Source organism: Myxine glutinosa, chromosome 10, assembly GCF_964187855.1.
Source record: "Myxine glutinosa chromosome 10, kmMyxGlut1.1, whole genome shotgun sequence".
Taxonomy (NCBI): domain Eukaryota; kingdom Metazoa; phylum Chordata; class Myxini; order Myxiniformes; family Myxinidae; genus Myxine; species Myxine glutinosa.
In genome coordinates, this window is record NC_136270.1 from 95,167,154 (window position 1) to 95,193,086 (window position 25,933).

Sequence of the window (25,933 nt, forward strand, 5' to 3'; positions counted from 1 at the left end):
TTCACCACTTCTCCTGATCTCCCTGTCCTTGTCCCTACATTCCATGTCCCAAACCTCAGAAACCGATCTCCACTTCGGGCTGTACCCTGCCCATATATAGTTGTAATTGTCATGGTGCTCTTTTTGAGGCAATGTTTTTATGGCCGGATGCCCTTCCTGACGCCAACCCTCTTAGTCGTCTCTTACGACACGCAGGGATACGGTGTACCTATTCTAATCCAGGGTACACACTTGGAAACGTTTAAAACATGGAAATTCTGGGGGGGGGGGGGGGGGGGGGAGGGCGTCGTCAGCATCACGGCTGCGGTTTAAACATATTTAAATTATATTTAAACAAAACCATGAAAAAACAATCTGGGAAAAGTCTCTAAGTGAGAACGTGGATTTGAGAAAGCAGGAGCAGAGGTGGAAGAAAAACGAGATATAGGGGGCGTAGCACAAGTCGAGACGAGGAGGAGAGCGAACAAGCACGTGTCCGGGTTGAGAGAAAGAATTAATATAGAATTTTTTTGTTTGTTTATTTGTTTGTTCGGTTTTCAAAACGCTGGACAAAGGGTAAGATGTTCGTGAGAGGTAGGGGGGGAGAAAAGAAAATCAAAGAAACAAGCAAATACTATGAAGGAAAGAACCCATATTCACAAAACACTGACGGGGTGGAGGGAGCCCGGAGAGACCAGGCCGCGCACGAGGCGCGAACAAAAAAAACGACTAATTACACACAAATTTGCAACAACTACAAAACCAAAACCAAATAGAAACACACAATAACACATACACAACAAAATACCCAGCGGAAATTTGACAAAGACACGAACGGGAAAACACTTAAACTTTGATGCCGTGGAGAGATCGAAGCAAGCCCCGTCACTCGAGGGACCGGAAGCTGACTCGACAAAAGTCATCATTTTAAGGGTGGATGTTAGGGAGTGTGGAGGTTTCTTTCTCCCAGCCCTTCATGCCTGCATTCTCCAGAGGCCTGTACTGATTCTGAATTTCGGTCAAAACTTCCTCCTTTTAAGTCTTAGCCATTCATGCTTTCACTTTCTATCGTCCCCCTCTTTTGGAGCTGTCATGAAGCATTGACTGATGCCTTTTTTTGTTCACAAAGCATTATTCTTCCAGTCTTGCAGGGCAGATGTTGGTTACTGCTGAAAAGGGTCGAGGCCGAAATTTATTCCCATCAGTATCCCTTTCAAAATGGTGGGATTTTTTTTGCCCTTTTTCCAAATCTTCCACAGTCCAGCCTGGCTTTAACATCGATCAAAAAGAAAACAAACTTTTTATTTTATTTATTTAGATACATTCAAAGCAATTTCACGCTTTCATTTACTGTGCATAAAAATGGAGGATAATATCTCATTGTTTTTATTTGTTGTGCAAATACAAATACAATTTTGTTGCCAACTTCACACATGTTCACTGACTTCATCGACTCTTATAGCCAACGTTTGCTTCTCAAACGAATCCTTTCATCTCTTCTCCCTGTCACTGCTCAGCTCCACTCATTCGTTCCTCTTTTTCCCAGCTGTGTAACAAACTTCCACATTCTCTTCAATATCATTCTTCCCTCCAGATCTTCAAGACAGCTGTTTGCCACCATCTCATATCATCCTCAATCCAAAACCATGATATTTTCTACCCTTGTTAACCCTCTCCACCCTCCCCAAACCACCCTCCTTCCAGATTTTCAGTTAATCCTTTTGCTTTTGCTAACACCCAAGAGTTTTCTTCTGTATCCATCTTGTCCACCCCATGTCCTTTCCCGCTCCTCATTCCTCCCTACACCCATTGTTTGTTCAAGTCTCCCTCTATCTTGTTCTTCAACTCTGCTGTTGGTGCCCCCCCCCCCCTCCCCTTCTCTCAACTGGTGCTTTTGTCATGTTATGACCTGATCCGTTCAGTGCACTCGTTCGAGCTCTTCCGTGAGCCTTGACTCTGCATTTTTTTAAAATCCTACCGTGTGTGTGTGTGTGTGTGTGTGTGTGTGTGTGTGTGTGTGTGTGTGTGTGTGTGTGTGTGTGTGTGTCAGTCAGACCTCATCATAGTAGTGGCTACCAGGAATCACGTGCCACACCAGCTATTGCTGCATGCATCCTGATCAACATGATATGCCTGCCACACATTAAGCTGTATGTGCTGCAAAAAGAACAGTTCTAGGAGCAGCTCGGAACAATTTAACTTTGAAAAAGGCTCTTCTGGTTAAAAAGTTGTATAGGCTAAGCATGAGATTAGCAGCGCTGCAGCCCCCTACATCTCCATAGGATTGTAATTCAGCCAATACCGGGAAGGTAACTTGATTGTCACTTTTATAGACTAGTCCACCTTGTGTACAGGGAGTCCCTTTATCCGTTTAAAAAAAAATTTATTATAACATTGTTGATGAATTAACACTTTTTCTGATTATAAATAGGTATATGTTTTGGTATAAAAATGGAACCCAAATGGGTACCCAAAAAACCCAAAATGAACCCAAAAAAGTGAACCCCAAAAAATGTAAAAAAAACCCCAAAATGGAACCTCTGTCTCTCTCTGCCCTGTACAGTGTGAGATCCACTGTCGGGCAGATGGTGTACAAAGATTGTTGAGCAGCTTCATTTAATTCCCTTTAGGAAGTGTATTACAGTACGAGCGACAAACGATCGTCAAGCGACTCTACTGTGTCTGTGAGCAAGAGGAGACCCAGTATAGTCACCTTTCAGACTAAATTAGATGTGTTGAAGTGGTTCGATGCTGGTGATTGTGTAGTACATATTGGTAACTCATTGGGATACCCATGATGACTGCAAGGACAATCAGGGCAAACAAGGACAAGGTGAGAGCTGCTTGGCATTGCAATACGCCACCAGGCCACTAGGTGCTTCTAGGAATGTTCGCACTCGAGGTTTGGTGATGGAGAATATGGAACGTTTATTATTATCAGTCTGGATAGATGACCAAAACCAATGTCATGTGCCAACAAGTTTGCTTGTGATCCAGGCTAAAGCGTGCAGTTTACTTAATGACCTGAAAGGCGAAGGGGGTGAGTCAAGTCAAAGTGAAACCTTTAACGCACGTGAGCAGAGGCTAGTTTGAACGGTTTAAGCAGCACATTAACTTCCATAACATCAAGATGACAGGCGAGGCAGTTTTTGATACCTTCATTTTATTTTATTCATTGTTAAAATATATTGTATGGCTTTTCTAAAAGGGAACCAAAATTTCCCAGGAATGCAACGCCCCTTATAACATGTATTCTGATGGAGAAAATATGTTCCGATATATGCTGTTTTGATATAAATAGCATTTCCCAGGAACGCATATAGGATGTATATAGAGGACTCCCTGTATATATATATGAAACATTTACATTTGTAGTCCATTGTATAATTTAAATAAACACAAATGCAAATTTCGCATGTGGAAAAAGTAAGTACACCCTTGGCTCTAATAGGTGGTATTGCCCCCTTTGGCAGAAACAACCTCAAGTAGGCGTTTCTTATACCTGTCTACCAGTCTCTGACATCGACTGGGAGAAATTTTTGCCCACTCCTCCATGCAGAATTCTTTCAGCTGTGTGATGTTTGAGGGGTTTCTTGCATGCACAGCTCGTTTCAAATCCCCCCACAACATCTCGATGGGATTTAGATCCAGGCTTTGACTTGGCCATTCCAGAACCCTCCATTTATTTCTTTTCAGCCATTCCTTGGTGGATTTACTGGTATGTTTACGGTCATTGTCATGTTGCAAGGTCCACCTTCGGTTGAGCTTATACTTGCCGACAGATGGCCTCACATTATCCTCAAGCACCCTCTGGCACAATGAAGAATTCATAGTGGATTCTATGATGGTGAGCTGCCCAGGCCCTGATGAAGCAAAGCTGCCCCAAACCATAATATTTCCACCACCATGCTTTATAGTTGGTATCAGGTTCTTGTGGTCAAATGCTGTCTTTGGTTTTCGCCAAACATGTCTTCTGGTACTGTGGCCAAATAGCTCTACCTTTGACTCATCTGTCCAGAGCACATTGTTCCAGAAGTGCTGGTATTTGCCTCGGTGTTTATTGGCAAACTTTAGTCTTGCCCTGACGTTCTTTCTGGACAGCAAAGGTTTCCTCCTGGCACACCTCCCATGTAGATCAAATTTGTGCAGCCTCTTTCTAATGGTACACTCGTGCACTTTGACATCAACAGTGGCAAGAGCTACCTGTAGGTCCCGTGATGACATTCTGGGATTCTTAGAGACTTCTTTCAGCGTCTTGTGTGTGGTCTCCTCTCGGGCTGAACTTGCTGGGGCGGCCTGGCCTGAACAAGTTGGCAGTTGTTTGGAATCTTCTCCACTTGTAGATGATCTTCCGGACTGTCGAATTATTGATTTCAAATTGTTTGGAGATCTTTTTATATCCCTTCCCAGACTCGTAGGCATCTATAACCTTCTTTCTGAAGGCCTCAGAGAGCTCTTTTGATCTAGGCATGGTGACCCCGCACACTTCAACAACAAAGAGCAAACCAAACGAAATGTCTGAGGTTCAAAGAAGACAGGTTCCTCCAAGATCCTCTCTAACGATGTTATAATCATTTGCACCTGAGTTGGTGCACCTGATTCTAATTTTAGGTATTTGAAGTAGTGATAAATGTAGGGGTGTACTTGCTTTTTCCACATACGAAATTTGCATTTATGTTTATTTAAATTATACAATGGACTACAAAATGTAAATGTTTCATGATATTTGTTATATTATGTCACCTTTATCTATCAATATTGTTGAAATGAAGATCAAATAGCTGTATGTTGAAATAAGTTGAAAAAGTCAAAACTTTACATGGGGTGTACTTACTTTTTCACGTGACTGTAGTTACCCATTATTTCTCTGAAATAGATAGAGATTTTATAAACACCCTGCATATATAAATGTGTATATGTATGTTAGGGTTGCGAAGCCATTTCTGAAGATGTTGGGCTCCACCAATCCACTGTCGGGCAGATAGTGTACAAATGGAGAAAATTCAAAACCATTGTTAATCGATCCAGGAGTGGCCGTTCAACGAAAGTCCCTCCAAAAGCAAGGCATAATCCAGGAGGTCACAAAGAACCCCAGGATAACGTCTAAGGATCTTCAGGCCTCTCTTGCATTGTCTAATGTCGGTGTTCATGGGTCCACCACCAGGAAAACGCAGAACAAGAATGGTGTGCATGTGAGGACCAAAAAACAACAACAGGCATTTTAAGGCCATTTTCCCTGCAAGAGTCGGGGGTTAGCCTTGCGGTCCCCATGACAATCTTCTCCATTTTGCCCTATTTTCTGCATCTCCCTTTGTTAACCCCCTTGCCCGCATTTCTTCGTCGACTGTCTTTAGCCAAGTCTTTCTCGGTCTTCCCTGTCCTCTACTTCCTTCTACATTCATTTCCATCACTCTTCTCAACCAGTCACTTTCATCCTTCCTCAACACATGACCCAACCATCTCAAACTGTTTCTCTTCACAGCATCCATCACAGGCTCTATTCCCATCATCTTTCGCAATTCATCATTTGTCTTCCTCTCTCTCAACGATACTCCGCACATCCATCGAACCATTCGCATTTCCACCCTTTCCAACCTTCGTTGCTGCTCTACGTTCATTACCCATGTCTCGCCCCCATAAATCATAACACTTCTCACACATGCAGCATACACCTTTCCCTTCAGCTTCAACGACACCCCTCCTCGTCAGCACGCCACTCAGTTCCCGAAACTTCTTCCATACACATCTCACTCTAGCAACCGTTGCCGAGTCTGATCCACCTTCTCCATTCAGCATGTCTCCGAGGTAGCAAAATGTTTTCACACCTTCCAACTTCACGCCATCTCCAAGATCCAACTCAACATTTCCTCCATCTGCAGCTCCCTCTGTGCACACCTTACACTTGAATGTAGCTGCCACACTGGTTAATGACCCTCTCAGACCACTACATTTTTGATGAACCCACTCAGCGCACATTGTACATTGAATGGAATTCACTCCGACACCCTTCCTGCACACAGCACACAGCCACTTCCCAGTTCTTTCCACCTCACCACATGCTTTACCACTTGCCATCACCTTCGTCTTTCCGATATTCACCTTCAGACCTTTTGTCTCCATACATTCCTTCCACTTGTTCATCTTTTCCTTCAGTCCATCCATACTTTCTGCAATCAACACCAGATCATCTGCATACAATAACTCCCACGGTAAACCCTCCTTTACGTTCCGAGCCAGCACCTCCATTACAGCTACAAATAGTAGTGGACTTAGTATCGACACCTGATGCACTCCCATCTTCACCTCAAACTCACCACTGTTCCCGTCCTTCGTCCTTACAGCTGTGCGCGCTATTTTGTACATAGCCATCACTACTCTGATCAACCATTCAACTGATCTGAACTCTGATCAACTCTGATCAAGCATGGGAGGACAGCAAGGAGGAAACCACTGCTCTCAAAGAAGAACATTGCCACCCATGTCAAGTTTACCAAAGACCATTTGGATGATCCAGAAGGCTATTGGAAGAATGTTGTGGACAGATGAGTAAAAAATGTAACTTTTTGGCTTAAATTTGAAACGTTATGTTTGGTGAAAACCAAACACTGCCTTCCAACATGAGAACCTCATCCCACCCGGGAAGCATGGTGTTTGGAGTATCATAGTTTGGGGCTGCTTTGCTGCCTCAGGACCAGGGCAGCTTTCCATCATTGATGGAACCATGAATTCTGGATTATACCAGCAAATTCTACAGGAGAATGTCAGGGTATCCATCCGTGATCTGAAGCTTAACAGAAAGTGGGCATTTATTGAGTGCCCCTCTCTATGACATTTATCCGGTTAACGAAAGCTTACGATACAGTAAAGAGACAAACCCTTTGGCATCTCTCACAGATATGGATTACATAGGAAGTTTGCTTGCATCCTTGGAAGCCTGCATGACATTATGAATGTGCTAGTGCCAATCAGGAGAGATCTGTCTGAGCCTTTTATCATCAGAAATGGGCTGCGTCACAGCTCTCATTGCCCGCTCGTCTATTCAACGTTTTCGTCACTATGGTCATGACACAGGCCTTATAGACCATGGGCCGTACCTAATTTTTCTGCTTAGTTTTTGAGTTTCATAGTCTCCTCCTGGGGACTACTTGAAACCTTCCTTAATATATTCCTCAAATGTGCCTGAACCCAAAATCAAATGTTCCCAAGCTTGAATATTGAGTGTTACTGAGAATTTCACAAAAAAAAAACAAAGAAATACATAGAAATGGTTGCTAAGGTAATTTTATCCCAGCAACGGTGACACATAGGCATTTTCTGTGGGTTTAGAGCCCAGAAATGTAACAAATGGGCAGAAGAAATACTTGTAAAAGGCTCCATTTATATAAACACATCCATAACATTCTGTTAAATGTTGATAAGAAGGTCTTTGTAGTGTCTTGCACAATGAATTACAGGAGACATCAATGGTTAAATTAGTACAGTTCATAGCGGGTAGTAAACTAATTTGGAACACCACTGCCATCATCTTTTCACCAAACAGAATAGTTTAAAATGCAAACATCTCACAACCACGTGTTTAAATGAAGAAAAAACATACCCCTTATTTATTTTATATCTCTGTTCATCCAGTTTAATGTTTGCTTGAAAAACTTACATCCAGTACCATCCTCGCTTGTGCTCATACTTTATTACAAAATATTTCCCTCTTTTTACAGTGTTTTCAATTACTACATTTTGTTTCTCCTATTTCATACCTCGTACACAGGCACTTTCTTTTCCCCTCCACTCCGCCCCCCCCCCCCCCCCCCCCTCCTCTCTTTCTCTTTCTTTTCCTTTTGTCCTTTCTCTCCGTCACTCTCCTCTCACATCTAAGTATTCGTACATGTAATGTTACAAACGAACTGCGTACAGTGCAATGAGTAACTTGTGTCTTGGTTGGTGTCTTTAATACAAGCTGAATACATTATAGAAATCATCAATTCATGATAATGTCAATCACTGAAAAGAAGCATACATCATAATATTATGTTAAAACCTGCAAAATATTTATAATGATGTGGCATTATATATTTCTCAGAACATTTAAAAGCAAGGTTTAGGTTGTAACTGGTCATCATTTACGCAATGAAGCAATCTTTGTCAATTTCATTGTCATGATGAAATGAATTCAGTAATGATCTTCAAGTCTTACCCTTTAAAGCAATTTTTAACACACGGTCCTGTTATCTAACATCACAATAAACTTTCAAGATATGTGTTTAAAGATAATAAGACATCAACAAAATGAACTATTGTCAGGTCGACCTTTTATGGCTGTTTACCACATTCCTATCTAAATATTTGTAGTTTCAAACAAACATCGTACTTGTATGGAAATAAAAGTGTACATATATACATGTACATGCAGCCACATATCTCATTTCAAATGTGCAAATTTCTTCAAAAATCGAAAGGATGTTTCAATTTTGTTTCTATTTCTTAGACACATGAGCATTAAATTTTAAGATTCAAGTGACAACATACCCACAAACATATACCAAGGCAAATTTTCCACATAATGTTATATGTGGAATGTGGGAAATGAGATTAAAACTTTGTAGTTTAAAATATGAACAATATACAATGATCCTAATAATTATACACATACAATCATAAATAATAAACACACTTAAAGAGTAACAATAATTTGATAACCTTTCACACCTTTCATAGTAGTATTCAATAAACATTAGAGTTATGCATGTCATATGCATGTCATGAAAAGCATGGCATAATTTCTCCAGGCACACATCTTCCTTCATTTTCATTCATGGCGGTATATGTATGGATAACATTATAGGTAGGCAAAGAACATACACTATGTCCTTTCATTTGGTATCTTTTTTTTTCGATTTCACTTGAGATGGTGAGAAATTATCTTCACAAACCGTTACATGTATCGCAATGCCACTATTTCAAAAAAGTACACGGTTTATCAAAATTCTAATCAAGTTATTTAGTTATACATTTATAACAGCAATTATTATAGACAAGCATCTCAAGTTGACAATATAATTCTGCATATGTGAAAGGAACTGGAAATATCCCTTGTTGACATTATGCAATCACAACCTGTTCAGGTTTGGTGTGTATCTTTACATGTACAGGGGAGCCCTGTTATACCGAGGTCGTCAGGAGTGACTCGGGACCATAATACCATAATACCATTATACCTCGTTACAACTGGTACCTCGTTATAAACACTCATATTTAATACCAGAACAGACAGAAAAAGTAAAATCAAGACAAAATCAATTACATGTGTACTTATTCTAAGAAGGATGTTATTTGTTATATATGGCCTCACTATAACATGATTCCCCTGTATTTTTTTTTTACTTTCTAATTCATCAATACATCATATATCGTACATATCATTATATTAGTCCTTGGTCCAATAAGAAGTACATTGTTATAAAATTCCAATATTTTCATCAGTCTTCTAATCAATCACACAAGTCTATTATTTTTGTTTCTACCAATCATTAACATAGTACAGGTAGCTTAGATGTTTCCACAAAAACATTGTGTTCAAAGTTGGTCACAGAACAAAGTGTTACAAATCATATACTGCTAGGAATATCATTTTTCAAGGTTTTAAATAGAATAGTACAAAATCAAATGATGAATAATAACTGAGAAAAAAATGATGTGCATAATTCATATTTTGTGTGGAATAACCAGTATGTATTAACTTTGATATTCTATTAAAAATAGCAAAAAGGAAACACCTACATGGGGCTATGCTAAATCACCTTCCTCCCTTATTTCTTTTCCCTCAGACAAAACCAAACAAAATACCAAAAGCAGTCATTGCATGGTGAAGGATGATGAAGACAAATCAAACAAACTATATCTCATCCTCTGAGTCAGGGGTGTCAGTTTCATAGTGTTCAAGTTCCTCTGCTGAAACTGAAACATTTTCACACCCTACACAAGAATAAAGGTCTGTGCAAGGAAGCTTGTTGGCCAAACAAGAACATCGCCGTTGTGAACACTGCATCTTCTTGCATGAGTATTGTGACAACTCCATAACACTTGCAAGTGCAGGGGGAAGCCCCATCCAATCGACCACTGCCACTCATCACCATCTGTCTGTTCTATCACCTGGTCACAGGCAACCTGAGCAAAGCCATATTCCTGTTGCCTCTGAACCACAAACTTTCCATTCTGCAACTCACCATGAATGTCTGGATGATCGTCGCATAGGCTATTCATTTCAAGCCAATATGCAGAAAGATACCGTGCATAGTTGACGCGGTCATAGGAGAAAAACCATGGCATCATAGAGCGAACACTCGATAGGTGAAGATTCCAACTAGCAACTCTGGTTGCTCTGATGAACAGTAGTAGTTGTTGCACCATCTCAATGTAGCTACTCCAGTACTGGAATGTCAGGTTCTGTTTGCTGTTCTTCTCCACAAAATCTGCATACCTCTGGAGGAGACAACTGATTCCTTCAGACTTTACAACGGTGTCAAACTCCCTCGGAAATGCAGCTTGCAGCTCTGTAGCATTGCAAAACACAAGGTCTTGCTCTTCATCTGGCAGAGTTTCGATGAACGCTTGCCATCGTAATCTGTGCAATGCCTCGCAAATGATCTTGTGACTCCTCACACTGCGATTGTAGTGATGGCCACTGCACACTCCATTAACAGAACCTGCTGCAACTAGCTCAGATTCAATGAGGATGTCCTGTAGACCAGCATCGTTAAATCGTTTCCCAATACAGGCCATGAATGTCATGGCTGTATGAAACTCTCCCATTCGAAGTACAAGTCTTTGCATGAAGACAGGATTTTGCCAACGGATCTCCTGAGCTTTAGCGTAAATTGCCTGGTCCATGACTACGACAATCTGCTCTAAGCCAAGCTTGTTCGCGATGCTAATATTTCGTTGCAGAATTGTATTCACTGTGCTGAGGTTAGTAGGACTAGCATCGATTACTGGAAGATATCCAATGCTTGATGTTGATGGGATAGTATCTCTCTGTAGAATGGTATTAAAGCCTGTCCATCCAGGTCGGGTGTCAATATTGGAATCTGGTACCTTGCAAAGAAAGTAGGCATCATCCAATGTTCGTGCATCTTCCTGCATCTGCACATAATGTGTGAGCTCTACCAATACACCCTCACCATACGGCTCTGGACCTGCCCTCTGTCCTCCAGTGTACAATTCAATATTTGGAGTGGGAGGCTGAAGTGATCTCTTTCTCGATCTTGCTAGAGAATGCTGTTCTGGTTCTTCTGCAGCAGGCTGGTTTCCATGCTGAATAATTACTCCATTGGTATTATGAGTAGTGCCCTTTCCCGACAAAGTCTCCTCTCCAAAATCGTTATTGTCCCAAACTAATGTAGTATGTATGTGGGGTTTGATGTTCGGTGGGATGTACTCCTCTCCTCGTTTGAGCTGCAACTCAGCAAGGGCTGTATCGTGTTCTAGGACTGTTGAATTTGAGGTACAATGTCCCAGGCCATTCAACAGCCCAATTAACTGAGCTGAACCGGTAAGATGACACACAGACATTGCCAAAGCTGAATGTTTTGGCATTAATCGCTTTCCTTTCATTCCAAGATTGATGATATCCTGACACACAGATACAATTTCTTTACTGCTGGAATCATATACATTCACACGTGAATCGTGTGGGGGGAAATCACTTGTGATGCCTGTAGTCCATGCCAGGAAATTGAACAGCTCATCTGGAACTATGTTGTGTGCTGCTTGTAGAGTCAATTCCTTGGAACTTGGTGGCCACTTCAGTGGAGGGGTGGTATCACATTTGTCTTTAATGGAATTCTTCAGTGCCAGAGCAGCGTGGTACAGGGGTCTACATTTCATCTGAGTTGTAATCCTGCTGGTTGTAGCACCCATTCTGACATCAGTGTCAGTGTCTGTATCGTCAGCACTTTCCGATGAGTCGTTCACTGCTTCCCCTGCAATCTCTGCTGTGGAAAGATCCTCAACAAACACAAGATCACTTTCATTACTTTTTGATGACTTGACAAATTTGAGGAATGGATATGACTGTAGTAATCTTCTTTTAAGGCTGTATGTCTTGTAGGATGGGATTTTCATGCCCTCCTCTTCTTCTACACACTTCTTGAACAAGTAATTTAACTTTGTTAACCTCAAAATTTCTCTATTTTTTACAATTCTCTCTTCAACAACTCTTTGGCAAAAACATTTATACCCCTTGTCATACAAAAAAAACCTCTTGGGGGTTTTTCACATAGTTTTTGCTTAGAAATCTAGTGTAAGACTTAAAACAGCTCTTATGATACCTAGCTTCTAGGGCTACTAGATCTTTCCCTCTGATGTTAATGAGGAGGGCCTCATCTTTCCTCATCTCAGCTGCAGTGACCAGCTTACCAGCTGTTATAGTCTCACAATGAACCAACTGTTCCTTTCTTCTTTTTCTGCTGTGTGGTTCTACAATGTTCTTGTCTTTCTTGCAAATGAGACAGCATACTGGCAGTAGATGGGAGGATCTTGAGCCTGCCGCCCTGGAATGGGATGTCTTTGACCGCAGAAGTCTGATCTTGGGAGCCACTTCGTCTTGTCCCAGGTCATGTTCAGCAGATGCATCAGCTGCATTAAAGAAAGGGAACCAGTAGGGAGAGCAGTGGGAAAACAAGAAAAATATGAGGAATGAGAAACAAAAAGAAATACACAGTTTACAACTTTACACACCCTTCAAAAATAATTAAATCATTTTTAGTTGTATGATAGGAAATTCTGACATCTATAGGTCTAGATTATCTAAGGCAAACAAGCGTCCTGTATCCAGATAATATTGTCAGTATGAATAATGAGGTGTACAGGATGGTCCGTGGAGCTACCTAACATGACTCGTGACAAAATTCATATTTCATTGCAGTCATACATAGAGGTGACAGTTACCAGCCTCCGTAAACATTATATGGGTTACCAGCCACCTGAAAATTTGTTCAGCTTGTTCTTTTATTCCTGCAATATGATGTCAACAATATGTGATATAAACTTCTCTATAAATACAAATTGATATGACTTATTGTTGACTTCATACATGGAGGAATAAGAGAACAAGCTGAGCAAATTTTCAGGTGGCTGGTAACCCATAGAATGTTCACGATACGGTGGCTGGTAACTGTAAACTCTACTCTCTAGCTTAACTTATGCCGTACCTAGTTAGCCATGAAATTTAAACGTAACAGGAACTAAAATTAAAATCTACAGGGTATATCCCATAAATCTTGGTAGGAACCAAAATATTTCTGAAAGATAATTTTAAAAACTAGCACAGAAGTAAGTGGGGCAGCAAAACAAAATAATCTAGGCTAGCAGTAGCACTGAACTGTACGATCAAAATAAACACTACACAGATCTCAGTACATGGGGCATGTGGGTGGATTGTGCTTTTGCATTTTGTAGACCAAACAAACCAACACTCAAAGTGGTGATATAATGCTGGATAAGCTCATTTTATTGAAAATATAACATAATCACATATAAGAATATATTTACTTACATTGGTCACTGCTTTGAGGCACGAGTGCAGGCTTCTTCCTCGCTCTCTCGATCTTGCACTTGTCAGTGTATCGCATGTAGCACTTGTGATGATACCCGGCTTGACAGGGAACGGCATCGAGTATTTCTGGTGCTCTAACCAGCTCCAATCCAAAAGTATTGATTGCATTTTGTGCAATTTCAGCTTCTCTGGTATCTGTAGATTTCCACTGATGAACACTTGTGATTAATTTTTGCCAACTAACTTCCGAAAACAAAGTAATCTTTTCTCTTGCACCAGTAATAATGTGCATGCAACATGCCATTGCTATGCCCAGGTAGCTCAGCTGCATAGGTCAAGGGCTGTGATTGGCCAATTCTGTGACACTTGCAGATACAGCATCTGTGATTGGTCTGTTAAGGCATTCAGTATGACATCATCATGCTAGATTCTGGCTGGGGAAGTGTATATTTTTGCATGCAAATTTCTCAAAAATGCTCAGTTTTTAGTGATGGGAACATTAAAATTAGTAATTAACGCCGAAACCCGTGGAACATCCACGGAAGGGAGGATGTGGTGTATGGATAGAGTGTACCATTATGGATGGCATAGGGGATTTGCTTGTCCGAGTAAGAGTTAGGAAGAAAGATGAGAATGAAGAGTGCGTATATGAACAACGATCGCCGACACCGGCACAAATGCATGCTCTGGATTGTCCACTCAGTGGACGGCTTGCTTTCGCCTTCGCCTGTCAAATCAGCAGACGGCTTGCTTCGCCTTCGCCCAGCAGACGCCAATACGATGGCGTCGTAAGATGGCGTCGTATCGGCAGTTAATCGGATGCTTTTGGGCCCCAACGTCGGCTAATTCAGATTTTTCGAGTATGCCTGTACGTGATAAACAAAGAGCGCGGTTCGTAGATCGTAAATCCATTAGTGCCGTGGGCATCGGGTCACTGGGTGCGGCGTAAAAGGGATAACAAAGTCGAGTCCTTACGCTATTATTATATAGACTAGCCGAAACCCGTGGAACATCCACGGAAGGGAGGATGTGGTGTATGGATAGAGTGTACCATTATGGATGGCATAGGGGAGCGCTCATGGGATCTTCTTCTTCCGTTACGCTCCAATTTTTTCTCTTTAAGTTAAGTCCAATCAGTCCTCTCTGCTCGAAGTGCTCAGGCCATGCCTTCCCACTCTCATACTTTTATTTCCATTCGGTGTAGAAAGAGATTGACATATCGTTCGTCTGTTTTCAGCTCGTTATCTTTAAGCTTCCTTACGTCTCACCACCTGCTACACCTCTCTGAGTTACGAGGATTTATGCAACGCACCCCGAGTATCGCAACGTCACTCCATTGAACTTTATTTAAAATGACGATAAAGACGTTTCCTTATATATCCTAATTTAAAATGTTCAAGGGAATAAAAAGACCATTTGGTTCACACCACCCATGTTCACACCACTCGACTGTCCACTCAGCGGACGGCTCGCTTCGCCTTCGCCCAGCAGACGCCAATACGATGGCGTCGTAAGATGGCGTCGTATCGGCAGTTAATCGGATGCTTTTGGGCCCCAACGTCGGCTAATTCAGATTTTTCGAGTATGGCTGTATGTGATAAACAAAGAGCGTGGTTCGTAGATCGTAAATCCATTAGTGCCGTGGGCATCGGGTCACTGGGTGCGGCGTAAAAGGGATAACAAAGTCGAGTCCTTACGCTATTATTATATAGATGACCTAATATCTATTGCTCTTGCAAATATCCAGTAGCCCCCAAGTGGGGACTACGGAAAAGTGGATTTTTGAGTCTTGGCCCATGGTCTATTATCTGAAGCTCAAATAGGTGTTGCATTGACGTTTAATATCAATGGGAAGCTGTTTGATGCTCGTTGCTCCCACAAGTCAGTTTTGTGGTCAAGGACCTGCAGTTTATTGATGCTGCTGCTCTGGTTGCAGACAATGAGGCTGGGCTGTAGCAGATCATTGACAGGCTGACTGACACAGCGTCATCTTGGGGACTTACCCTTAGCATACCAAAAACCAAGATCATGTGCCAACCTTCTCTTAACAGCCTTCCTCTGACACCACCTGTGCTTTCAATGGGCAGTGATAGACTGCAAGTAGTGGAAAAGTTTCAGTATCTGGTGAGTACCCTCTCAAAATCCTTGTCACTGGATTATGAAGTTGACCATTTACATGTCTGCAACTTTGGTATACTCTCGAGGAGAGTATGGGTGAGCAGGCACCTCACAATAAACCACGAGTTCAGAGTTTATCAAGCATTAATCCTACCTTCCCTCCTATATAGAAGCCAAACCTGGTGCACCTACATCCGCCACATCAGGAGATTGATGCATTCCACCAGAGATGCCTCAGACTCATTCTGGGTATCTGCTGGTTCCAACATATACAGTACTAAACAACACCGTCCTAGATAAGGTCCAGGTGACCAGGATTGAACTGATTAAGGGGCAACAGGATTAGGTGGCTAAGCCACCACATATGCATGGAGGACACTAGACTACCAAACAACTTGCTATTCGGGGAGTTTAAGGTGGGGAAGAGGAGGCGGTGCAAACCCAAACGGAGGTGGGAGGACTATATCTGGAGGGATGTTAATGAGCTGGCGATTGATGGAGCCTCATGTTAGAGTTAGTGACAGAGGCACACAGAGGATGACATGAAAGAGCTGAACACCAGGTTGGCCAAGACTGTAGACCAGAAACGTAGGATTAGGAATGATTGTGCCGCCTGAGATGCTCAGCTATCCCTAGCTGCCACTACACCTTGACATGAAGCGCTTCCCTGTCCCTAATTCACCAGTAACTTTGAAATCAACATGTGTGTGCTCATGCATCAGACACGAGCATACAGCCAGCAGCAGAATGCCCTTACCATTAATGAACCAGTGCAGTTGCAGCTTCACGTCACAGAGAGGCCTTTCCTAGCATGGCTCATATTGGTGTTCTCATTCTCAGGTGTTCTCGGGCACAAGTGGCAGAGCTGAGTTGACACACAATCTCAGACAACATCCCGGTCACCAACCTCTTACCTGAGTGACATGTCTACTGTGTGGGAAAACTAGTACTCGCAGTGGCATCAGTCGTCACAAATATCCTGGAAAGCCCACCGAGTAAAGCTTGTGACTGTTTCTGGTTGACTCGTTGCTGAATACGACAGGAATCTTGTATGTATTATATGTATATACTGTATCTTATATAATCGCAAACGGCCTAGCCGATCTCCACCAAATTTTGCAAGCATGCTTGGGGTACCTGTGAGCCAGTCATAGGCATGATTCAAATTGGACCCCTACTCCCCGAGGTTGGGATAGGGATGATGCGTTCAAGTCCATTGTAATTTTTATAAATGGGGATGTATCCATATTTTTTTACAAGGTATAAGGGGACACAACCAGAATATTTGCAAGACGGGAGAGGGCTGTAACCACATGTTGTTTTTTTTTTTAATGAGGGGGCGGGGGCTACTACAACGTTTTATGTGCAACCAAAAATAAGGAGTAGAGAGCAACATGTTCTTCTTGGCTATGATTTTGAATATCAGCAGAGGATGTAAGGAGATCCAGATTTGTAGTGAAATATTCCTGGTACCCAAGGAAGACTTTTTCACTTTATAAAGGAATGCGCTGTAGATGAAACATTTGGCTTTAACTTACATACCATTCATAACCAAAAGACAACTTTGCTCATTCCTTCTGTTTTTTTAACACTATAACCATATAACATAAAACTTGTCATGATGAAATACACAGCATTTGGAACCTTTCTGGAAACCGGAAAATCTATTTTGTTACACTTTTCATTTGCTTTCAGTTTCAATGCCTTAAACCTCAAATTGATATCGCACAAATCGTTTCTTACTATCACATGGCCTTTGCCTTGAAGTAAATAAAAAGAAAGACCCTCGTCGTCACTTGAATTTTGCCATACAAGGTCACACATTCGCGTGGTGGTTAACAGAGAGCGTTGGACAATTCGGTGCTCAGGTTTGTTGATTTATTTATGGGATTTATGGGATTCAACGGCAATCACGTACCCCAAAACAGCCTGTATTTGCAAGAACCGTAATCCTATGCTTGGCACTCTTTGGTGCATTTCTTTCACAGATTCACAACAAGGGGCTTTCCACGGAATGTTTGGATTACAACGCTCCGGAACACCAAGCTACTGGTGCGCATCTGTCGCTCTTCCCTTGTCATGGCCAGGGAGGAAATCAGGTGGGAATTGCAGACGAATTTTGATTCATGGTTGGACTTCATGGAAAATTGCCATTTTGATGCAATGCCAGAAGATTTGCTTTGCATTGTGGTGCATCCACCGTTCTGATACAGATGTATTGCTGGTTATCTCATCTGCATATAAATAGTGGAATTAACGTTTTCACTATCTCTTGAAAATAGTAGGCCTTTGTGGTGTTTGAAAAGGAAACAGAAATATTCGTCTTCATTAAGACGAGTGACTGACTATGCTGGCGGAGAAGACAATATCTCATTATCCCAAACAAGAGTTGGGAATGTGTGCAATTTTACCACCATGAGAAACAAGTTGAAGATGATGTTTTGGGATTTATGCTTTTTCAGCAGCAAAAAAAGAAAGATGGTCCTCTTTTGCTACAATAAAGAGCAATGCCTGAAATGTCAGCTTTACCTTGTTCAAGTTTGGTAAACTTGCACTTTCTCAGCTCTGGTTTGAGGAAAATCCATTTATATAAATGAGATGCTCATAATCATAATAGTCCAATACTTATTTTAACTTGAAAGATCTTGTAAGAGTGAAGTGACTGAGGGTATGAGTTGCTGTGGGGGAAGGACAGGGAGAGGGAGGAAAAACACAGGAAACTGCAAGTAAAAGGATTTGGCTTGGCAAGTTTAATTGGGAATGTTGTTGTTTCGTATGCGGCCTGTGACTGCTGGGTGCGTCGTTTTCTGGAAGCGGAGCTGTGCCGCTGATGCTGTGCCCCTGTTACCAGTAAGCTGCTACTCATTTTGCTGACCTCGGAAGGATAACAGGTTGAATCGACCCACCTGGTTTTATTTCAAAGGCACCACAGTGGCTCAAATCCAAGACCCTAAGATCTTAACTCAGCCACCTTAACCATTAGGCCAACATCGGGCTTTTTAATTGGGGATAAAACCACTGTGGATAAGGATGGGGGTGGGAGGGGGGGGGGGGGAGGGTGACACGAGTTGGAGGTGCACCACCTGTTTGAAGCTCCGAAGGGAAGAGCCTTGGGAAGGTGGTTCAGGAGAAGTTCAAACAAATGAGGTGTGCAATCAGCTTGGATTTTTGAATATTAACCAGGGTGGGGTTAGTGGAGCATCACATCCATCCCAAAGTTGCTGGGGAGGGATCAGAGAGCTAAGAGAGCAGAGGCAACTGGACCAAAGGAGAGGTGGTGAAAAAACAAAGGCTACTGACATTCCTGCAATAGACCTTGTACTTCGGCCTCGTCATGAGAGATACCAATAATGTTGAGCTATAGATTTTCCAAAATGTAGGAGAGACTTGATGTTGGGGCGTGAGCCCAAAGTGAAGATCATTATTCCATTGTTGCAGACAGGCCATTTGAAGGTTGAGTACTGATTTTTTCTTTTCCAAGGAAAGACTTGGACCCGAATAAAGAATCAATTCCAACTTCTTCTTTTTTTTTTAAATGCTTGGCATCTTATTCTTCTGCTTTGCTAATTTTATCACTCATTGAGGCCATGTTTGGTAGGAAAATGCTATCTTATTAGTTTGCACAGTCAATATACAGGTAGTGGACAAAAAATGGAAATACCTGTGTAAATAAGGGACACCAAGCAAGGGCTTCCATACAAGTGTGGCCCATGTACTAAGCAAATAACATCCCAGCATGCTTAGGGTCATGTACAAAAATGCTGCACAGGCCTGATTGCCTATAATTATGGCTAGCATGGCTGCAAGAGGAAACCCTCCCAATGCCTTGTCCACAGAGCACGTTTTGGTTTTAAGGGCATGACGCTGATGTTATCCATATGTCATGGCCTTCTCAATCACCAGCTCTCAACCCAATCAAGCATTTATGGGATATTCTGGAACGACGCCTGAGATAGCGTTTTCCACCTCCAATCTCCATCAAACACGTGTGAGTTGATTGAATTTCTCTTTGAAGAATGATGGTGCATCCCTCCTACAGAAATCCAGACGCTGGTGGACTCTATCCCATGGTGCATACAGGCCGTGCTGGCCACACGTGGTGGCCCAACGCCCTATTAAGTGACTTTACAATGGTGTTTCCATTTTTTGGTCCACTACTTGAAAGGTTGTTGTTGTTTTATAGCCCTGTTCACAGTTCAAGAGACAGTTCTCTTTAACAAAACCGCGACACGGAGACAGCCGATCGATCTCACCGGAGCGACCCAGAGATCCCCCACATCCAGGATGGTGTACCCCTGCCTTCATGAAGTCAGGGCCACGACGGAGGAAGAGAGAGGGAGTTAGAGAGGGAGCGTTAGAGTGGGAGCGTTAGAGAGGGAGCGTTAGAGAGGGAGAAAGAGTTAGAGAGAGACAGACAGACAGACACAGACACACAGACAGACAGACACAGACAGACAGACACACACAGACAGACAGACACACACAGACAGACAGACAGACACACACAGACAGACAGACACAGACAGACAGACACACAGACAGACAGACACAGATACAGACAGACACACAGATACAGACAGACACACAGATACAGACAGACACACAGATACAGACAGACACACAGATACAGACAGACACACAGATACAGACAGACACACAGATACAGACAGACACAAAGATACAGACAGACACACAGATACAGACAGACACACAGATACAGACAGACACACAGATACAGACAGACACACAGATACAGACAGACACACAGATACAGACAGACACACAGACACACAGATATAGACAGACACACAGATACAGACAGACACACAGATACAGACAGACACACAGATACAGACAGACACACAGATACAGACAGACACACAGATACAGACAGACACACAGATACAGACAGACACACAGATACAGACAGACACACAGATACAGACAGACACACAGATACAGACAGACACACAGATACAGACAGACACACAGATACAGACAGACACACAGATACAGACAGACACACAGATACAGACAGACACACAGATACAGACAGACACACAGATACAGACAGACACACAGATACAGACAGACACACAGATACAGACAGACACACAGATACAGACAGACACACAGATACAGACAGACACACAGATACAGACAGACACACAGATACAGACAGACACACAGATACAGACAGACACACAGATACAGACAGACACACAGATACAGACAGACACACAGATACAGACAGACACACAGATACAGACACAGATACAGACAGACACACAGACAGACACACAGATACAGACAGACACACAGAGACACACACACAGACACACAGAGACAGGAGAAAAAGGGCCAGTCCATGGGGACAGTGACCGCGCTGCCCTGACAAATCTGGGCAGCAGGGAAGGATCGGGAAGATTTGGCCCCCGACATGCATTGGGGGTACAACCACTCCCCGATAGTTGTTACCTGTAGGGTAGAATGATGTGGTGTATGGCATGACAGGAAATTATGCGGTTTAAAAATTTTTTATTATTCTTTGGTTTACTGTGGCGTAGTTTAATGTAACAAAGTTTCTCTTTGCGGAATTACCTAGTTAGTTGGAGGAATGAGTTTTTTTAATTAAAAAAAAATATTTTGACAAATAATATGCAATGAATCATGTTAAGTGTTACGTTTTAAGATTATGAAGAAGCAAGCACCAAACTAACATAATCATATTGAACAACCTTTGTCCCCAAATCACCAATCAATATATAGTTCTTTGAGATGACTCTTCAAGGTGAAGTGCGGTTCAACTCTGTGACTGAGCTATGTGCTGAGGCCGTGGCTGGCCGGTCATGGGTTGGAATGCAACATTGCCCCCGTGATGGTGATCCAACGCCCACATCCATCATCTGGATTTTCAGGCCGGTAAGTTTGGGAAGCTTTGGGCCATGAAAGACATGGCATTGATTGGATATTTCCCCTTTCCCCCCGCCTCTACCCCTTCCACCCACTCCTTCACAATCCCACTCCTCTCTCGCCGCTCCCCTCTCCCTCTTCTCTCCCCTCGCCAAACCCTCCTCCCTCCCCCCCGCCCCTTCGCCTCCTCCCTCCCCCCCGCCCCTTCGCCTCCTCCCTTCCTTCGCCTTCTCTCTTCCCCCCTCCATTCCCCCTTTCCTCTCCCCACTCTGCTCCCCTTCCTCCCTCCCCTCCTCTTTCACCCCCTTCCCTCTTTCCCCACTCTCTTACTATTTCTGTCAGGGAAGTGATGGATTGTATTTGCTCGTATATAATAAAACAACACAAGATGTTTTGGAAAGCTGGTCCACATCTTGTCAAAGATGTTGAAAACTTGCCTTACCAGAATCATTTGAGACTGAATGATCAGACATTTCCAGCCATAATACTTGCAGGGCCTATAGAAAGTCTACAGCCGCTTTCAAATTTTCACCTTTTGTTGCCTTGTAGCCTGGAATTAAATTACATCAAATCTGACTTTTTCCACCTTTATTTACACCCATAACTTACAAGTGAAAAACAAATTCTACAAATTTCAAAAAATTAATGAAAAATACAAAACTAGGATATCTTGGTTGGATAAGTGTCCACCCCCCTTATAATAGCAGTTGTAAATTAGCTCAGGTGTAACCAATTACCTTCAAAATCTCACACCAAGTTAATTGACCTCCACCTGTGTTAAATTGTAGTGATTCTGATTATTTAAGAATAAAATCGGCTATTCCTGTAGGTTTCCTCTGCTAGGTAGTGCACTTCACGGCAAAGACTCAACATGAGCCTTTTTTTTTCTTCAAATTTTTCAAATTATTATTATTATTATTTTGCCTGAAACAGTCCCAGACACTCAATGAACCTCTGAAACAACAACAACAACAACAACAACATGCATTTTAAGGCCATTTTCCCTGCTAGAGCGGGGGTTAGCCTTGCGGTCCCCATGACAATCTTCTCCATTTTGCCCTATTTTCTGCATCTCTCCTTGTTAACCCCCTTGTTAACCCTCTGAAAGTTTGACGAATATCCATTCAGCTATCTGAGAAAATTGTTTTCATTAGAAAAGTGTTGTCTTAGTATAGATTGTAATTAAAATGCAATTTGTATATATTTCTTAAGGATGGAGGTTTTCTTCATTTATTTCATGCTTTTTTTTTTTTTTCACGTTTTCATGTGAGTTGTGTTGTGAACAAGCATATGCACTTTAATGCGCAGGGTATCATGTTCTATGAACTCTCTAGTACATTTGATATGTTCTGGATTTGAACATCGGATGACTTGTGGACAAATTGCTCATCTGAAATCAGACACTGTGATTCATTTCTTACCTGGGGAGGGGGAAGAGGATGTGGAAACACCTGGGAAAAGAGGGGTTCTGGCAGAGCAAGGAGACATTCAAAATATCGGGCAGATCGATTATTAACACTTTTTGCAACTGATTTTTACCTACCTTTTACCTCCAGGATGGCACAATTGTTCACCCAGCCACGTCAAATTGCCTGACTGCATTTCGCACTTCAACTGGAGCTGCTGACGTTGAAATGCAACCCTGCAAGGAGCTGTATCCCAATCAGATATGGAACTTTCAATGAAGAGTGATGGCTGTGCCTTTTTTCTTCCTTCATTTGAGAAGATTTCAAGTCTTCTGTTTATGCATCTTCATTGGCTTATTATAATATCAACATTGATAATGATAATTATCAATGTTGTGACAGCAAGATGGAGTATAAAGTGCCTTGTAAATGCAGCACTCAAGACTATATCATGCATATTGTCAACCAGTGTTTTGCTCATGAAGACGCAAGTGGGGAAATGATTTTTCACTGTAGTTTGGTAAAATATTCTTATGCAATTATCTGTGATCATTGCGCACTGCCCAACATTTTTTTTTTTTTTTTAATTGTAGCTTATGATGGTTCCCTGTTAAAACCCATCCTCTGCCAAAAGGTGTGTGTGTGCGTGCGGGCGTGTGCGTGTGCGTGCGCGCATCGACACACAGACAGACAGAAATCAAATTTCATAGCAAATATGTTGTTTTAATTCACAACCTTTTAACTGAACTCGATTGCCTTAAGAAATGATACCTCCTCTCCCCCCATTGCTTTCAGCTGGTGGTTAATTCCAGGGATTCCCTGGGCATGAATTCTGATTATTGTTTTTCCTGTGCTTGTGATTCTTCACTGCTGTCCTTCATGATGCCGTTGCATTTGTCAGAAGGTGATTTATTCTGCCCATTACCTTAAAATTGGAATCCGTCATTGGTTTTTTGTCTCTACCACCTTCAAAAGAGTATCGGATTGGCTGGGATTGGGGCACAGCATAATGGTGCACTCACTTGAATTGGGCTTTTATACTTTGGCTTGTGATGAGGAAATACAACCTCCGAGAGAGTTTATCGAAACAAACCTACTCGACTTATCTTCGTTAAAGCTCACAGCTGTTCTGACATATTATCCATCTAATCACTCCTTAGAGTTAACCTCATAAGGGTTTCCTGAAGACACAATTAGTCCAAACTTTAGAGTGCGTTGGTAGCTTTCTCACTGAATGATATTATTTGATCATCTTTCTTATCTGCATTCACATTCGCCACTTTTATTCTGGCTGGCTGAACCTAACAAAGTCTGCACAAACTATGTTGCTGGCTCAACATGATTCTAACCCATGACATCTAAATGATCACCACTCTGCCTTATGTCAGTTATTTGCAGGAAAACAAAACAAGAGACTTCCAAGAAGTTTAGAAGAGTCTGACTGAGGAGAGTTAGCTTGGTAACTGATATAAAGAGATCTTTTCCAGCGCATGTTTAGACTGCTGTGCAGCTTGAGCTGGGCTCCTTCAGACTCTGATGTTTCTCTTGCTACAATCTGTTTACGTGAAAGGAAATCTCTATTTTTCTTTGACAGATCCATGGGAATTGCCACTTTTTTCAGGGAATAATTCTACCCAACGCCATGCAAAAACGTCTTTGTAAAAGCTCGGTTGACACTTGTCTCCATGCACTCAGGAAGCATTTGTTTGTTTGAGGCTTTAATGAATACGGAGCCTTCTTTTTCCTTCATATCATCATATGTTTTTTTTGGTTTTTTTTAACTTTGTGCCTTCACTTTGAGATGTGCCTTAAGTTATACTGCTTGGCCTAAGTCGTATTTTCAAATGTTTCTTTGTAGTCTGCTGAAGTCCATCTCTTCTACCTCCCAATTTTCTTTAATGAGCCTGACCATTGTTGCCATTCTACTGATATTTCCGTTGGCCTTTGCACTCCCCTACTGATTCCGAGTCCTCTGTCTCTCTTTCTCTTTCTAAGCATGAACGACCTTGTAGGTATATGCAATGCCAAAGTGATTCTCCAACTACAATTCCATCTAGCACTTATTTCTTCTTTCTCAGCTATCATACTGTGCTTGTTTCCTCCTTTGAGGTGTTGAGAAAATGAGGTACTGTACTTTGAAAGGGTTTTGCTTGGTCAGTATAAACTTCTCCACCAGGAAAGTTGAAATGAACTCTTGAGCACTTGTGTGATGTTGAGAAAACATCAAAATGGTGGTCACATTGAGCTGATGAAGTGAACTGAGATCAATAGTCTCAAAGGCAATTGAACAAAGTTTATTCAAGAAAATCACCACTTGGTACCAGTGTGATTGTACCTCTTAATCTGGATACCACCATACCATCGGTCAGATGAGATGGGGACTTATATCACAGAACTGCTGCTTAGATTATATTATAACTTTTTGAGGACAAATGGAGATTATATTTTATAATAAAATTTACAATGGGGTTCTACATCCTGCTCTTTGTGTAAACCAAATATAGGGATAATATTTTATGATTATTATTTCTTTAGAGAAAATAAATGTTTTGTTCTGGTAACTTTTTTGTAGACAATTACATTCTTTGATTGGAAAGTTTTTTTTTGTTAACCTCGTGAATTAAATTGATGGGAGGAAGTAGCCTTGCCGAAGCACTGACACACCATGGGTTTTGGATGTGTGTAAGAATCTCGTCTTTCGATTTGCTCCAAAGGACTTGTGCTCTGAGTCCTGGTGAAAGGGTGTTCTGGATTTCTCCGATATGGATAAAATCATCAAACAGTACCTTAGTTTCTGCATAATGAGCCACGTATTCCTTCATTGGCCGTGTAATAATGCTGCCTTGTCTACATTCCTGTTTGAGATGGCTGTACATGATGCAGTGGTAGATTAAGTCATCAAATCGCTCTCTGACTGTTGACTGTAGGTCTGTATAAAGTATTTTCATGAATAAAAATTTAAAACCAA

At 41.9% G+C, this 25,933-nt stretch overlaps 1 protein-coding gene across 2 annotated transcripts in view; it reads left to right on the top strand.

Moving 5' to 3' along the window:
• The window catches only part of LOC137433945 (polypeptide N-acetylgalactosaminyltransferase 4), a 123,163-nt gene extending 97,230 nt beyond the window's left edge, over positions 1-25,933 (top strand). For both annotated transcript variants that reach the window (XR_013624780.1, XM_068126455.2), the window contains 3 exons: positions 17,635-17,745; positions 21,416-21,568; positions 23,116-25,933. Coding sequence is in view for 1 of the 2 variants with exons in the window: in XM_068126455.2 (XP_067982556.1) it covers positions 17,635-17,745; positions 21,416-21,568; positions 23,116-23,244 (393 nt within the window). In the remaining variant the exon portion in view is untranslated. The remainder of the gene's footprint in view (positions 1-17,634; positions 17,746-21,415; positions 21,569-23,115) is intronic.